Here is a 17,476-nt window from a genome sequence, read left to right on the forward strand (position 1 = left end):
TTAGTTCAATTTATGTCAAGGGCCCAAAATATTAAACCTCTTAGGAATTGTACACTGTAGAAGAGGGAGAAGGACACATGAGCTGTCCTGCCATCCCACCATAAAGCCTTACTCTTAAGACTGATTATATATTTTTGATTTAAGTACTCACTCCACAAAGCAAAGCATACAGCTTATTACAAACACTTTATATATTGAAGTGCACTTGATTTTAAATGACTGACATGTTTCTTGATTTTAAATGACTGATATGTTTCCTGCCTTGGGAATATTGTATTTATGTCCTGTTGAACAATAAATTGCTAAATTAAAAAAAATGTTTTCTGCCTTTATGTTTCAGGTTTTCATCTTTGATTTTGTTTAAAGTATTACAAGAAACCATGTATAACAGTAATTTAATTAATATTGTGCTATTTCATTGCCCCATATTACTCAATGCCATAATAATAAGCTCTTACTGTTTGGTTTCTGTTAGGCAGATATGAGCATGAGAAGGGCTCATTTCTCATGCACAGGGGGTGTTGCATGACAATACTCTATTCCTAGAGCATTACTTTTCTTTGCATGTTGCAATTTTTTTTTCTATGGGCCTTTGATTTCAGCAGATGGAGCAGATGAAATATTGCACACAACAGCCTTTAATTACCTCTGGAAAACAGGGAATACATTAAGGAAAGGTCATTGGTCATCATTCTGTTAGATGGCCAGATTTGACTTGATATAGGAATGAAAAACGGATGAGCTCACCATATCTTATATTTACTTTAGTGACCATATGTTAACCATTAAAATAGGTCTAACCCTAACCCTAAGGTTTAATGTATTCCCTTTCAGGGCAGACATGTTATTTTAATGTGGAAAATTAAAAAAAATATTTTAATAGGACACATGAAATGGGTAAATACCTTCAGCAATTCAGTCTTTTACTGCAGATTTAAGACCATATGCCTCCCAACCAACAGATGGAGACAAAAGCTTCAGTAAAAGAAGCTTGTTTTTCTTTGGTCTCTGCACTCGCTGTCCCATGAATTGTTGAAACGTCCCATGAACTTACTGCCCCCCCACACACATACAATACTTAAGACAGCGCCATTGCAGATTTGCATTACTGTTTCCTGATGATTTGATTCAAATGGACTTTGAGGTCTTTCAGCGTTTACACAGCACACCTGCATACTGGGGATGGAACTGGCCTGGCCTCATGTGTCCACGAGGATCATTGAAAATGTTCAAGTCAATTGGCTTGACAGTATGACTGATCTCGTTTTCCATGGCCCTGTTCAGGCAGCAATTACCTGAGGCCAGCTGTGGCCTCCTCAGAGAGCACTGTCCAGGGGCCTCCTCCCTGTCACCCTCCAAAGACCGGAGACATGCTGGACATCAGAGCCAGATCTGTACGGGAAATAAAAGAAGAACACAGAGAAACACACCAGGGCAGAACAGAATAGGCTGAGGATTTTTTCTTTATGCTTCAACTTTGACAGCCTTGTGAGGCCTCCAAGCCATGACCTAAGCTACATGTCTCTGAAATATAATGAAAATGCATTCAGCCAGTAAGCATTTAGAAATATTTGTCATTGCACAGTGACAGCTGGCTGTAGCAGCGATGTTGACTCACAGGAAATATCTGGGCTGAGGCTCATCACACTGGTGTCTGATAAGCAGACACGCTGCCAGCAACATAGGAGGGAGCTTCATAATTGGCCTTCATCCCCATCAGTTACCTCAGGGGGTATACACACACACACACACACACACACACAGACACAGAGATTAAGATCAGAAGTGAAGTGTAAAGAATATTACAATGTTTAGAATATCACACATCCTTGGCTGTATTTACAATTGTATGTGAATATGCTTATGATCAGTCTGTCTATCCAACATACCAAAGGAGCAATTATGAAAAAAGCCTCAGCTGTATTAATACCAAAAAACAAACAAACAACTCATTTACAAGAAATTATTTTTTTTCCCTCATCCATCTTGAATAACTCTATTAAATGAGAAGCACATGATTTTTTTGTCCCATTCTACACCACACTCCCATTGTGAAAACTTAACTTAAGGAAAAAAGAGAACATCTGCAGAGCAGTGCTAATTATTGGGAAATATGGGGAGAGAATGGGCTTGGAATGGATGGGCTTCAGATCCTCTTCCAAGCGCCTGCGCCCGCAGTGGTGTTGCTCGTTTCATCTCCGTGTGCTCTGTTGTTTTACTGCACTGTGACGATCCTGCAGGCCTTTGCCAAGCACGCCTGATATTTATTAAGGAACTGTCATGTCAGAAACAGTCATATATGGCTGCATGGCTCCTTAGGGTCCAAGTCAGTTTGTGATACTGGTGGGAGCACTTGTATTTGGAACAAAACAGACTGGGCTTTTATCTCTTTACTTTAGAGGACATCTTGCCTAGTTGGAAGCCTTGTAATTCTTTCAATATTTTTTGTTAGATTTGTTCTGTGAAATATGTCTATATCAAAAGGTAGTAATAACAGACTCCTACAACCGTGATGCAGATTCATCTAAAGCACAGCTTGATTATTGCAGGAGATCAAACATAATGACCTTAAATTATCAACAGACACAACAACCACATGAAACAGGATTTTTGCTGTGTTACATTAAAACATACAAAGCCAGGACTGGGAGTATGCAGGAAAAGTTTTGGATGATGGACAGCAAGTGCACTTGTGTGCACACTTAACATTAGAGCTGGGCTGGATGAAGAGAAATTAGAGAAGAAAATAAGAAGAAAAGGGTTTTATATCCAGATGGGAAATGTACTTGTTTAATCTGCCCTATTCTGTTGTATTGTCCTATACATCACATCATAAATACATTATATATACAGTATGTACTGTATGTTTATAAAATACATTTCAGCATTTCAAACATTTAATTTTATGAGGTACTTTAAGTTTATGAACTATATAAATTAAAGATTACAAGAATAAGATTACAAAAATAAAGACTATCATTCTTAAGAACTTAACAGTTTCTACTCATAATGTGAAACAGTTCAGAAATAGTCAAAATGAGCATAAAATAAAAACTGCTTGCGATGTGAAAATCTTTTATTGCATGAAAAAAGGTGGATCAGCACAGAGTACATAGTAGATAAAATATTATATGCAGTTTTAGCTGACCTGTACACATATAACTCAGTAAATAGGAGCTAAGGCCAAATATAACTCTAGATATAAGTGAAATAGAAACTGCTGTGACAATACTTTCATTATTTTAAAAATAAATTTTCCCTCTAGAACGAGTGCTGAGACTCTGATTCTGTCTGCTTGATTCTGGGCTTGAGTCAGTGTGGAATATCTTTCTTCTGACTCCATCTTCAGTGGCTGTCACATGACAGATCCATGACCCCATTTATTAGCTCTGTTTATAATTAGCATTTATAGGATTACACACCTGAGGCCAAGATTATTTTCACATGCTTGTTATCTAGTTTTATAAATCCTGTAAAAAGCAAACTTGTGAAGCTTTTTCAAAACAGTGCTTGAAATATTTTCTTTTTAGCTCCCTTGGATAAGCCACATAAATTCCGCATGTTCACCAGATGAAGTTGTTTAGGCTTTCATGGTTAATTAATGCACCTTCCTCTACAATTCTGGGGAAAATATGACATTCCACATGTGTGCTGTTGCACCTTCCTGTCATCAAAAGTACACGTCAGTGTGTACTGCCTTTGTTTTCAGCTGGCCTCGTTGATTGTATGAGTCATAGTCTGCAAAAGATTATGTGCTGCTGTAACTATAGCCAAGCTGTTGGACTAGCAAACAAGTTCGCTACAAACATGACACCCAATGAAAGTAGGAATAGTAGGTCAAGCAAATTATATTCACTCACACTTAATTAATTAAAGTTTTCTCCATATGAACAGGATGTTTTCTACAATATCCTTTTACAGTGGATGTCCTGCAAAGAACATTACGTTTTTTTTTGCTGAAAGATTTACAGCTTGCATTCTCTGATTGATGAGGCACAAGAGCACAACTTTGCAGCTCCAGCTGAGAATCACAATCGGACTTCACTGACATGCTCTTTCTTCTGAGCATCACTCCAGTATGAAGCTAATAAAGCAACTAGAGTGCACCAAGAACATTTATAAACCACATGGATATTATTGAACTGAAACCATTCCATCATGGCTCGCTTGCACTGCACACACAAAAGCATGTTAACTCCCCTCTACTAGAAAGGGTAAGCAAACATGACAAAGATCAGATGATGCAAAACCCAAAATACATGGGAATTTCAGGGCGTGAGAAATGTTTCTGTGTTAGATCACACTTCAGAATTCTGGACTCGGGCTGGTACAAAACATTGTGATCTGGACTTTAACAATGTCAGTGAAAAAACAAAGTCCTGATGAAAAGAAATCAAGAAATATTGCATGATTCTTGAGACCAACCCCAAACATTTTTATTTTCTAAAAACCTCTTTGCTATAAATCCCAGTGTGGATAGCATTTATGGGGCTAAATAATCTAGCGGGAGGTCACCCCATTATTTAGGGAAAACATAATGTTCACTGCACTGTGTGTTCTTGTAGGAACACTTTGAGGACTTGCACATTTGGAGAGAATAATTTGCTAGCTAATTAGTGGAGCTTCTAGGAAAAGCACCTGTGGCTTCATTTGAGCTAGCAGAGAGAAATCAGGGTGGTTTACACATGGACCTTGCGGGCTGTGAGGTTTGCTGAATTCCACAGTGAAACCGCAGCTGAACTAAACTCAAGTTACATGTAGCACAGATTGAGTAGTGAAAGATGGCTAGAATTTTGCTTTTCAGATGATGCTGACCAGATTCTTTTAGCTCCATTCTTTCTTTCTTTCTTTTTTTTTTTTTTTTAATAGTGAGAGTTAAAAAATATAAGTTATGAACTATTTTGTGAGGCTATTTGACAAGCATGCAACTTCATGATTATATACATAATTATGGTACAGTACACAGGAGCCAAACACATAAATGCTCCAACCAGTGGAACCTGGATGAACTATACTGCTTAATCTATAAAAACAGGCAAGAACATGCAAATTATATTAGTATAATATAATTATAAATAATAAATAAATAATATTAGTTTCCTGGGTTCTACGTGCATGGTGGAAAATCAGCCTCAGGACTTTTGGAACATGAAGTAAAATAAAATATTCCAGGACAGAATGTTCACTGTCCAAGTGTAGAATTTCCTGCTTACAAACACACCTGGTCAAATCACAGAGATCCCAATTTAAAGAAAAGCAAAGGGGGAAAACCCTTCGCTAGTGTTTATTCAGTTAATGTCAAATAAAAGAGTGTCTAATATAGAGAACAAAAATAGTTATTTCAACATGAATAATTTAAAATGAAATTATGTGCATTACTTAACATTTTACTTATTGATTATAAAATCTTGAAAAGATTTATGACATCAAAAGTTAATAAAATAAAACCTTTTTTTAGTTCACCACACTAATTCTATCCAGATTTTTTTTATGTGTCCTGTAGCATATCTGGCATTTACATATAGCAGCATAAAAAAATCTCTATGACGATGAACTACTGTTGTATTTTTTAATCAACAGAAATATAACTTTATATTTTTATGTTTTAATACATGAGAGGAAAAGCACAAGGAACATTCACATATTTGCTAAAACATTAATAGCTGTTAGTAGTCTGTTTGTCTAAGTTGCCTATAACTGCCTATCAGTCCTAAGCAGTTAAATGCTTGCTCTATGTGGCTGGAAAAAGTCTGGACCAAATTTGAAAGTTATTTAACCCTAATCTGATATCATGATAAAACATGCATGGAACCGTTTTATCTGCAAACCCCGGGATGTATAAAAAGTGTGCCAGAGAGCAGGCAATCAGTGTGGAAATGCAGTGGACAGTGTGATCTTTCCCTTCTGTCATGATGACAAGACTAACAGATGAGGAGTCACAAACACTCTCCATTTCCCGTTCAGTCTCTCATTTATAATAAGAAAATGCTACACAGCAGAGGGACACAGATACAGAAATTCTGCCTTTACTTGTACTGACTCAGAAACGTACTGAGAAAACCATCACAGAACAGTATGTGTTTAATTTTTTCTACCTAAATAAAGCATGGAAAAAAAACCCTGTCTGTTAATTCCTGTCATTAAAGAAGCGATAAACATGGCATAATGACATGAGGTTTGGATCAACAAAAAAAGAAGTTTTTTTTTTTAAAAGCTAGAGTGTCCTGAAATGTTGTTTACTGTTTGCAACATTTGCTTGTTTGGGTTCCCTCAAGAGGGCAGTATTTGTACAAACGAGTTACCTTGCCTGAGATAATTATGTCACATAATAATATCAGAGTTTTTCCTATTACCATAAAGAAGATCTGCATTTTGACTTGCTGCTCCTTGATGCTCATAAGAGTACAGTCATTGCATTAATAGTTGTAAGAATTAGGGATCAGCCTAATAACAACATTAATCACATTAATCACTAAACATCACACATATAAGAGTCAAAGGTCTATTAATTTAAGGGAAGAAAATAAAACAGCAAGTATTTCTGTTTAATGAGGTAATTTATTGTGAAAACGCTTCTCCACTGTATGTAACTCTGCATATACAAAAAAAGTGAGGGTGAATGAGTATTGTAGTGACTAACAGATGGCATATATTTTAAACCACATTTTACTGTATCACGTAGCATGTTTCAACAGTATGTCACCATCTGACTGACAAATAACCTGTGGGTTAATGTGTGTTTCAAGCTCAAACCACTCAGCGAGATCTTCTCATGGCAACAGAGGCCTCCAGTTAAATAAAAACTTTATTCCCTCCCTTTATTTCAACTTCAAAACAGTTTTTTATTAACAGTGTTTTGAAGTTGAAACAACAAATATACAAAAATGCAAATATATTTTATTCATATGTAATAGCACGCAATAATTTTTAAATAGGTTCCTAAATAATAAAAATATTTGTAAGGGAATTAAAGGTTTCATTTGCAAAAATAAGTTAGATCATATTGACATTATGTATCTAATAGATGTAGTAAATGTTTCTAGAGAAACAGGATGTTTCAGACAGATGTCCTTCCTGTCCATCAGCTTCTAAGGCTGTATGAGGTCAAGCAATCATCAGCTGGTCAATCACCAGGAGGTGGGAGGAAAAGACAATCCTCCTACTGGCAGGTTTTTGGGAGGTAGGGAGGAAACCAGAGAACCCAGAGAAAGTGGTGTGGAGATGTGAGTGTAGATGTGAGTGGAAATGTGAGCTGATATATGAGTGGAGATATTATTGGAGATATGAGTGGAGATGTGAGTGGAGATATGAGTGGGGAGGTGAGCTGAGATGTGAGTGGAGAGGTAAGTGGAGATAGTGGAGCTGTGAGTGGAGATATTATTGGAGATATGAGTGGATATGTGAGCTGAGATATGAGTGGAGATGTAAGTGGATATATGAGTGGAGATATGAGTGGAGATGTAAGTGGAGATATATGCATGCAGATGTGAGTGGAGATGTGAGTGGATATGTGAGCGGAGATATGAGTGGAGATGTAAGTGGAGATATATGCATGCAGATGTGAGTGGAGATGTGAGTGGATATGTGAGCGGAGATATGAGTGGAGATGTAAGTGGAGATATATGCATGCAGATGTGAGTGGAGATGTGAGTGGAGATATGAGTGGAGATATGAGTGGAGATGTGAGCTGATATATGAGTGGAGATATGAGTGGAGATGTGAGTGAAGATATTAGTGGAGATATGAGTGGAGATGTGAGTGAAGATATTAGTGGAGATATGAGTGGAGATGTAAGTGGAGATATATGCATGCAGATGTGAGTGGAGATGTGAGTGGAGATATGAGTGGAGATGTGAGCTGATATATGAGTGGAGATATTAATGGAGATATGAGTGAAGATATTAGTGGAGATATGAGTGGAGATGTGAGTGGAGATATTAGTGGAGATATTAGTGGAGATGTGAGTGGAGATATGAGTGGAGATATTAGTGGAGATATTAGTGGAGAAGTGAGTGGAGATATGAGTGGAGATGCGATTGGAGATATGAGTGGAGATGTGAGTGGAGATGTGAGTGGAGATATTAATGGAGATATGAGTGAAGATATTAGTGGAGATATGAGTGGAGATGTGAGTGGAGATATTAGTGGAGAAGTGAGTGGAGATATGAGTGGAGATGCGATTGGAGATGTGAGTGGAGATGTGAGTGGAGATGTGAGTGGAGATATGAGGTTTGGGACGCAATAATGGGCCTCAGTACCCAAGGAGAATAAAAACCTGTAAGGTTTCATTTCTCTTCGTGCTCCTCCTCCTCATATCAGTGTGTGTGTGTGTGTGTGAGAAAGAGAGAGAGAGAGAGAGAGTGTGTGTGTGTGTGTGTGTGTGAGCGGATCCTCCCACTGCGCCGGGCCGCTTAATTACGAGGCTCGCGCGGAGTCTGAGCTACTTAAACGGCTCCCGGATGGGAGAGCTCAGAGAGTTCAGTGAAATTCCGCTGTGCTGAAGTTTGCCTCAGTGCAGTGTTAGTGTGTTAGTGTGTGCGCTCGCTTGCAGTGTTAGTGTGTTAGTGTGTGAGTCATGCAGGTGAGCTGGGTGGTGATGTACCGGAGCGCGGTGCTGCTGCTGCTGCAGGGCTGCCTGAGCGCCGCCGCCGGAGGATGGAGAGAGCTGAAGAACGACGCTACGGAGCTGATCCCGGAGTACACCAGCCACACAGCACATCCAGACCACCAGCTTCAGCCACCTAACAACAACACGATGAACGAAGCCAAAAACGGGGGCAGGAGGCAGTCAGCTAACAGCCCTGCATATGGCAAGTATTTGCTCCGAAATCCAACTTTTCTACCTGTTGGAAATCAGAAGAGGCTGAATAAGCTGAATAAAGGCTGAGCTTTTCACTTTTTTTTAAACTGAGTTGCATTTATATACTTATTGTTTAATTTAGTTTGCTGTTTCACTAAAAGGTACTCCATATAGGACGACTTTAATAAGCAATTTTAATTTAATAAGCTCCTTTTCATCTATACTCTCATTAGTACAGGGAAGTGTACAAATGCGCCTCTACGTTAAACCAATATGTTTTAATTGGTTGCAATTTATTTAATTCAGTTTTGATTCTATTTGATAAATTAAAGTTATGAACATATCTGCTCACTGTTTGCTGCTTTCAGTCTGGTTTGATAAAGAGTGTTTGAGTTTTAACCTAAACTGTTTGACAGGACTTGGCTTTTGTGGCCCCAGATAGGAATTTCAAAACGTGTTGGACCTGAATTATCAGAATAATTTTACTCTGCAGGCACCCTTTCATATCTGCTGCTCAGAGAACCCTAAACTCTTTGAAAAAGTCTTCTTGAAGATTTTTTTGGTATTGGGATTAATGGTTCTTAGCTTTGTCAAAGGGTTCTAGTTTAGACCCCTTTCTGATAGAGATACACTCTGCTGTAGGGTTAGAAACTTTAATAGTTCCCTCTGAGCGACAACCGATGAACTGAAGATTTGAGTAAACTGAGTAAATCATAGTTAGTTTCTTGAAGATACTAGAAAAGAAACAAAAAAAGAACAGATAACCAAAAATGTGCCGCTTTATAATTAACACAGCAGTAACCACTGTTGAGGACTACATCTGATGGCCTAGTGTAAGATGATTTGGCGGTTCTCACGGCTTTACATCTTCTCTGTACACTTCAATATTTTTTTCATTTTCCTTGTAGATGGAAAATGTCCTCTAGCTCCCAGACATTTAAATGATAGTATTAGATTTGAATTAGCTTTTGGATTTTGAAGTTATTAAGTGGCATTGGACATGAATGTATTGTGAGGAAACTTGCAAAGCTGAGTTAGAGGCATGTATGAGTCTGTGTGTCGCAATCAGGTGATGTACTGATAACTCAGTGTTTTGTGTGATTTCCGCTCTGTTACACAATTAGTCAAGGTCCACATAACTATCTAATTGCATCAGTATGTTTCCAAGCAGAATCAAATGGAATTGGCTAGAGCATTTCTTAAGGGTATTTTAAAATTGTTTTTTAAACGCAATGGTGCTTTAGTGAATGATTCCCACCTGTGGTTAATAGACCCTGTGGTAATCTCTGTGGTACATGATCTTTTCACCTGAATTGTGGCTGTCAGTATTGTAATGTTGTTAGTGACCTTTCATTCTTTTAATGCTTCATCGTGGGAGTTACAGTAGCTGGACTATTTATATGGATATGATATGATAAATACATGATTTCAAATAAATAGTTTAATAGAATAGAAATCAAATTTTTCAGCCCCCCTAAAAAGATGCTTAACGTGGAATGTTAATGTCAAAAATAATAGTAAACAAATTACATAAACTTGATTATACTGAGAAATGAACAAGAAAAATGTATATCTGTAAATTTATCTGTAACTTTAAAATTTTAATACTGTCATAAACTGAAGGGAACATCACACATCCCGTGTCCATTCTTGAGATGTGGGGTGTGTGCGGTCCCTAGAGTACAGTATGGGGTCATGCTGAATATGCTCACCTCTCTCTGGCTGACCTCCAGTTCTTTCGTACTTTGAAGGGGAGCGGTATCACTGGGCCTTCATAAAACAGATCGGGTTCTCTGAGAAGGAGAAGAGGGAAAACATGAACTCATCACACACATAAATCCTTTGTTGTTGAGCTGAGCTGCAGAAGGAAACAAATCCCTCTGCAGTATCATTTTTTTGAGCTCACCCTTACAGTATCTTGCATGGTAATTTAGCGTGGTGTCACTCAGAATTGAACAATAGCTTTCTTGGCCTCCAGCTGAAAAACTAATTCTAAATTAATTCACATTCCTCTTTACAATAATGAATCAAGATTAGTTTCAGTCTAGACTCTATCACTTATACGAGTGATTCTGAACTTTAGAAGGCTTAGAAGAATTGATTTCTCCACTAATTAACATCACTGAAAAAAAAATTCATGGATGATCATATTAAAATTAAGGGCAGAATTACCACTTAAGTAAAATATGTAACTTTTACATATTGATACAATGTCCATGTTAGATACAATATACGATACAATAAACTAAGTTTGTAAATGTACAATGTACTTTCTGTTTAGTGAGTTTAACATATACCTACCATTATTTGTCTATTTACTTTTTTGTTGCACTTAGATATTTTACTTGGAAATTCGGAACTTAATTTAAATACGCTGATCCATGAATTTTTTTTTTCAGTGATAGGAGTAATCAAACCAATACTTATAATAACAAAACAAACCACGTTTTACTAGAAATTTCATTTAACAGCAGATGTAGCACAGTTTCACACCTGAGCTTATTTTCTCTTTTGCTTCCTTTCCATGTGTAGAAGCCTCTGAGCTGAGCTGCCGAGAGCTGCGCTCTACCCGCTACATCACTGATGGTTCATGTCGTAGTGCCAAGCCAGTGAATGAGCTTGTGTGTTCAGGCCAGTGCCTGCCTGCTCACCTGATGTTCAACTCCATCCTTCGGAGCAAGTGGTGGCGCAGCAGCTCTACTGACTACCGCTGCATTCCAGCGCACTACCGCATGCAACGTGTGCAGCTCCACTGCCCCAACGGCAACAGTCGGACCTACAAAATCCGAGTGGTGACCTCCTGCAAGTGCAAGCGCTTCACCCGGCACCACAACCAGTCAGACGCCAAGGATCCGACTTCTCAAAGAACACGGCACAGCAAGAAGCGTGCACGTCTCCAGCAAACACGGGGCCGAAGCAGAGAGCCTACTATCAGCAGCAACTCGTACTGAGAAGCAGCCCTCCATGTATGTGAGCTCATACAAAGACTCTGTCTGTCTCTCTCACACACACACTCACATACATACACACACAATCACATTTTGTCCAAATGCCAATCCACAAGTTCAAGGGAAAGAAGACTAAATAGAGATAACAACTTGGCTGAAGTATTTCTCTGCATGTTCACCATTTAATGAGATCAGCAAGTCTTCGATGTGTTTCGCATATCACAAACTTTGCATGGCCAATTGAGCTTGAATTAATCCCAATAACAGAGATGTTTGAGAACAGAAAAGCGGAGGACTGTTGGACTTAAACTGATGTTTGTAGTTGTGGGAGATCAGTGTAGAGAATCTGATGGTTTATACTGTATATTCACAGTATTCCTGTGGAGGGCTGATGATCTAATTTTCTTGAAGTTCATTATAAGGGTGATCAAGATGAACATTGACACCAAAGTTAACAAGCATAACCATGACCAAATCCTACATCAGCGAGGCTGCAAGCTTATGGCCGAGGTGAATGTTTGTATAGCTGAAATGAAGTCATCTCTTTCGGGTGTGCTGTAACTCATGATCCAGCTGCCCAGGAGTGCTGGGCTCAGAAAACGTGCTGCTGGTGACACATTGCTGAAATCCAGCATTCTTAACCCTGGTCACATGCAAGGAACTCATCTGACAGGCTGCGGTGCTGAATTCCCACAGCCTTACCTTTCCAGAAGAGACCATATAGGAGCTGTCAGCTGGAGCCAAGCCCACTGTCAGTGACAGAAAGTGGGAACGGTTGTGTCAGCATTCCACGAGCTGAGTCTGTTAGGGCCAAGAGCAGCAAACACTGTTCCTCTGTCCTGTCTTAATTACTAAATAGACCCATTCCTGTGTTTAGGATTTGAGTCATAAAAAGCCATTTCCTCTAGACGTGGTCAGTTCCTGTTTGTTTGAATAGCAGAAAAAGGGGGACCACATGCATGTAGGAATCTACAACAATTGTGCCTGTTGTTACCTTAGGGGCAGAGCACTTTTCTACCGCCCCCGTTTTCTGGAAACCATTTGGAGCTTCTTGGCCAGTTGGAGTAACTAAGTAGTGTTAATGGTTATCTAATTGTAATAACAGTGAGATTTAAATGCAAGGACATTAAAACAACAATCATCATGTACAAACTACATGTAATCTAGTATACCATTTAATTATAAAAGCTTCCGGTATATTATACAATGTATAAGCTTTACAAATGTGCTGTGAAATTAATTGGAGATTGACTTCAGCTCTGGATGAAAAATGACTTGACAGAATGTCGATGTCCTCCAGCGGAGCCGTGAAAAACAGTGTGCTTTTAACAACTGGAGCTGCCCAAAGAATCAATTCCTCAAACATCCTTAGGGGAGCTTTAAGAGACAAACATGAAATACGGGACTGAACTCTGGATGTAAGCACATGTTGATATTACACAGGATGTACAGTAGGAGAGCTGTGGAATCCCAAGCCAGACATTTGCCTGTCACATCCAATCCAAGTGTCTCGCCTCCAGTATATCTAATGAAGAATATTTCACTCATGTTCGGACATTGTTCAACTCCAGAATTTTTTCCCCGTGGCTTCCCATCTCTGTTTTCTATACATAATTAATTGTGTTTGCTTCTTTTTTTCAATTGTATGTTTGAAAAAGAAACTGGAAGGTTATTTTTTCTTGTCATGTAAGCCAAATTGCCATGTATAACCAGATTGGACACAGTGTACTTACCTGGTTTGTTGATACAAATCCCTTCAAATGAGTACTGGATGGAAGGATTGCAACCCTCTCCAATCCTGAAAGAGACTCCTACAAATAATGAACTGTATATTTATTTTTGAATTTCAACATTTAAATTATTTATGCAACCTTTTTTGTAATATAAAATAATAGCCATTATTGTTATATATGAAATAATAGTGAATTTCCTAACAAAAAGAGAACACAAATAAAGTAAGTCAAAGTATATTTGAAAGGCAGTGTGTTTATCATTCTTTTCAGAGTGCTCTGATGAATTCTGTCTCCCGCACGCTAAGCCTGTCTCTCAGTGAGGCCTTGATAAACAATGTGCTGCAATCGGGAAACGGAGGTTTGGTTGCACTTTGGAATGTCTAGCAGGACTTCACAATAGGCGCGAGAAAAAGAGTTTGCACAAAAGAATTGTTATGTCGGATGTGTTTGGTTCAGTCACTTTTTGTTCAGTATGGTGAACTGCAGCTATAGACTAGCATTATGCTGTTTGTTTACCTAAGCTTCCTTCATACCATAAAGGATGCTTTTCTTAGATCACTTAATCTAGACGACCTCCATGTTTGTCATGTTTGTTACATACTAGAACACTGTGTACAATTGCTCATAATGGAACTCCCAACACGTGCCTTACCATGACAGGCCTACACAGTGCACAAAACACAATAAGGTGTTTATGCTGTAAATCATACAAATGACTTTTTTCCAAACTTTGATGTAATTTATGGCAGGTTTATATGGAAGAAATTGCTAATCAAACACAGAGGAGTGACAAATATGGAAAAAATGACTTTCTAAACTAAACGGTTTTCTTTACTTTTGCCAGTGTTCTACAACAGTCATCTGATCTCCTGGGATCATCTATTATAGCCATTTTCAATATCACAATCAAGCTGTATCCACAATCACATGACATGCTGTGCTTTCACTCAAATGTAGCTGGCAGGCATAGAGCTTCCTGAGTAATTCAAGAACAAGCAGTGGAGAATAGCACAAGACTAGTACCTTAAGAAATTGTTGCTGACAAAGCATCTGTCCTGAGTTATGGTACCATAACTGAGTAATTACTCGGCAGCAACCTGGCACAGACTTTCTGAACCAGAGGGTGGGCAGGGGTGTGTGAGAGGTCAGGCGAGACCTGCTCCTCAGAGTGTATTTAACACTTCAGTAGCTTCTCTACAATGTCTCAAACACATGGGCTCTGAACAGGCCATTAATATCAGGTGTCAATAGAATGTAGTCATAAGGCTCCGTGCATAAGGAGCACACAATAAGACTTGCATTAGTCAAAGTATGAAATATTATGCAATTAACAACATGTAATTATAAATTAATTGCAGGAAATCGTCATAGCAAATAATACCAAATATAAATACAAGAGCATAATTATACAGAAATTTCTCAAACTAAACTAATAATCTACAAAACTAATAATCTACAATTTACACAGTCTGAGTTTATGCAAGACTGGATTAGCAGTGATCCCACAGACCTTTCTTATGTCCTTGTGTATGTTCTGGGAAGTAATTATTTCAAAAGAAGCAAAAGAAGAACAAATATGAGAAATAAACTTTCCTATACATGAATTATTGTGAAAAGCTGTAGGCCCGTTAATATTTTAGTGTAAAATAACTGCTTTTAATAATAAAGATAAAATATAATTTGTAATTTTTATCATAAACTAGTAATTCAGGAATATTATTTGTATGTTTATTGTTAATAAATAGTGATATTACATTTATCCAGTTTATCCAGTTTATCTGATAATCAAAGAGACACTAAATATCTTACAAACAACTTGCTACATCTGTAGTATGTTGTCTGAGATAAGTATTTAAATTTGCAAAGTTTAATTTCTCTCTTTCTTTCTGTCTCTCTCTCTCTCTGTCACACACACACACACACACACACACAAACATAATATGTTTCCTCTTCATACAGTAGACGTAGGAATTACAAATTGATACAAATCTCACTCATGGTTCCTCTTTACCTCAAATAGCTTTTCGTCTTTCAGTCTCACTGAATATACACGCTTGTTCATCTACACAGTCCTGTAGACCACTTTCATGTAAACCTCAGTCTCCTCCTCACTCAACTCGTCTGACCCAAGCTGCATGTCTGGCAGATAATATTGCTTTCAACTGCATTTTTAAGGTTTACCATCTCCTTTGATCTTGATAATACTGAGGTCAAATGTCTCATCTCTCCAGCTTGCACACAATTATTGTTTGATTGTGCTCAGATGCTAAGAGATTATTCACCAGACCCATATGAAAGACAAATCAATTAAATATATCAAGTATCGCCATTTAAAGATGATTGAGAGATATTAAGGTTGGTGTGCTGCATTACACAAGCAAAGAACGTTTGAACCTTTGGTGTTCATCACTCGTACTGCAATAATAAACATAAACAGATGCTCATAGCATGCAGAATGTCTCGTTCAGATCAGAATCAAAAGCCTTTAAACGTTCCCATCAAGAACAGTTACACGTCAGCTTTACTATTCTCCTCGGCATTCTTTATTCAACTCATAATTTTGGAAATTTTTACCAGGAACTTGAGATTCTGTTGTGTCCCTGTTCGCACACCTAAAAATTTGAGTCAAGGTACTCCAGAAAAAGATCTCATTTCTTCAAAACACATGGAACTATGAGGGATGTATTCAGAGAAAGATGTTTGTGCTGCACTAGCCTTATCAGGTCATGTTCACTAATAGCTTAGAACAAATCTAAAGCAGAGCTGCACTTGGCATGGAGATATGGAAAGCACAAGTTTAACTAATTTGGAGTCCTCCATGGTGCATGGTGCTGTGGGGATAATGTTACAATTCAGAGAGAGGGATGTTGAGCAGGAGAAGAAGGAAGAAACTTGGGTCAGGGCTGTGGAGAGACAGCATTATTTTCAATACACACAAGACTCCAGAGACTACAAATTTCTATCGAAGCTGAGTTCCTGGCTCCTGGAGGAACAAGAGGCCACACTTAAGCAGGGTGTACATCAATGGCCCATGCAGGATGGCTGTGTAGGAAACACTAGGGGAGCGGATGAGTACAGGAATGGACGGTAGCATGTCATGGGCCAGCAGCACCCAATGAGCCACAACTGTCTGAGCCAAGTACAGGAATCCGATGAAGGTCAAGCATGTGTAGGAAGGAAATCAGCAGCAGAGTGGATAGGAGCAGTCAATATTTCAGAACAACAGTAACCACAAACAATGGTAGAGGTCTGAGGCATGTATTACTTGTCTCCATTTGGAATCAATAAAATGAAAATCCAAGAGCAAAATGTGCAGATCCTCATACAAATAAATAGGCTCAGTTGAGGCACAGGGGCTCTGAGCAATCTGTTTTTGTGGAAAGCAAGATAACATTCATCATATTGTGCTCTGCAGCTTTTGCCAACAGGGTGTTGAGTACTGGCTCTAGACTGCAGTTTGTTTGTTTAAAAGATTACAATTCGTCCAAGTCAAACAGACACCTTGAACATTTACCCTGCTCTGACAATAAACACATGCCAAATGGTTTGAGAGCATGTGCTGGACATTCCTGTATTCATGAGGGGGGGATAGAGGCCAGGTAAACCTAGCATATGCACGTATGATGTCATCAAGTACATAGCAATTATGCATATCACAGGCTGACTGTTGGGAGTGCGGTCCACAGAGTAGATGGAAAATAGATGCATATAAAGATAGTTACACCTATTAAGTTGTGATTTTGCTACCTATGTGCATTGCTGCTTCAATTCAGTGAAGGTTATGCACATACAAAAGTAAAAAAAAAAATTTAATAAATGCATAAATAAATGCGGGAGTGCATTTTTCTTGCATCGCAGACCACTGTACATCAATGTTTGCATGTGAAAAAGGTGCAAGTTGATTTCTGACAAGGTCTATGGAAGGGTATTTTTAACGAGCCGAATAGCACATTTTATCCATTTGCTTAAATAAATATACAATATGTTTTTCTGGG

At 38.4% G+C, this 17,476-nt stretch overlaps 1 protein-coding gene across 1 annotated transcript; it reads left to right on the top strand.

Moving 5' to 3' along the window:
• Nucleotides 1-8,395: 8,395 nt before the first annotated feature.
• Nucleotides 8,396-13,718, top strand: sost (sclerostin). The gene is made up of 2 exons (XM_026914515.3): nt 8,396-8,810; nt 11,333-13,718. The coding sequence occupies exons 1-2, from the start codon at nt 8,576-8,578 to the stop codon at nt 11,749-11,751; spliced, it is 654 nt and encodes a 217-aa protein (XP_026770316.1). The 5' UTR covers nt 8,396-8,575; the 3' UTR covers nt 11,752-13,718.
• The last annotated feature ends 3,758 nt before the right edge of the window (nt 13,719-17,476 follow it).

The sequence above is a fragment of the Pangasianodon hypophthalmus genome, chromosome 12, assembly GCF_027358585.1.
Source record: "Pangasianodon hypophthalmus isolate fPanHyp1 chromosome 12, fPanHyp1.pri, whole genome shotgun sequence".
In the NCBI taxonomy this organism is placed as follows: Eukaryota; Metazoa; Chordata; class Actinopteri; order Siluriformes; family Pangasiidae; genus Pangasianodon; species Pangasianodon hypophthalmus.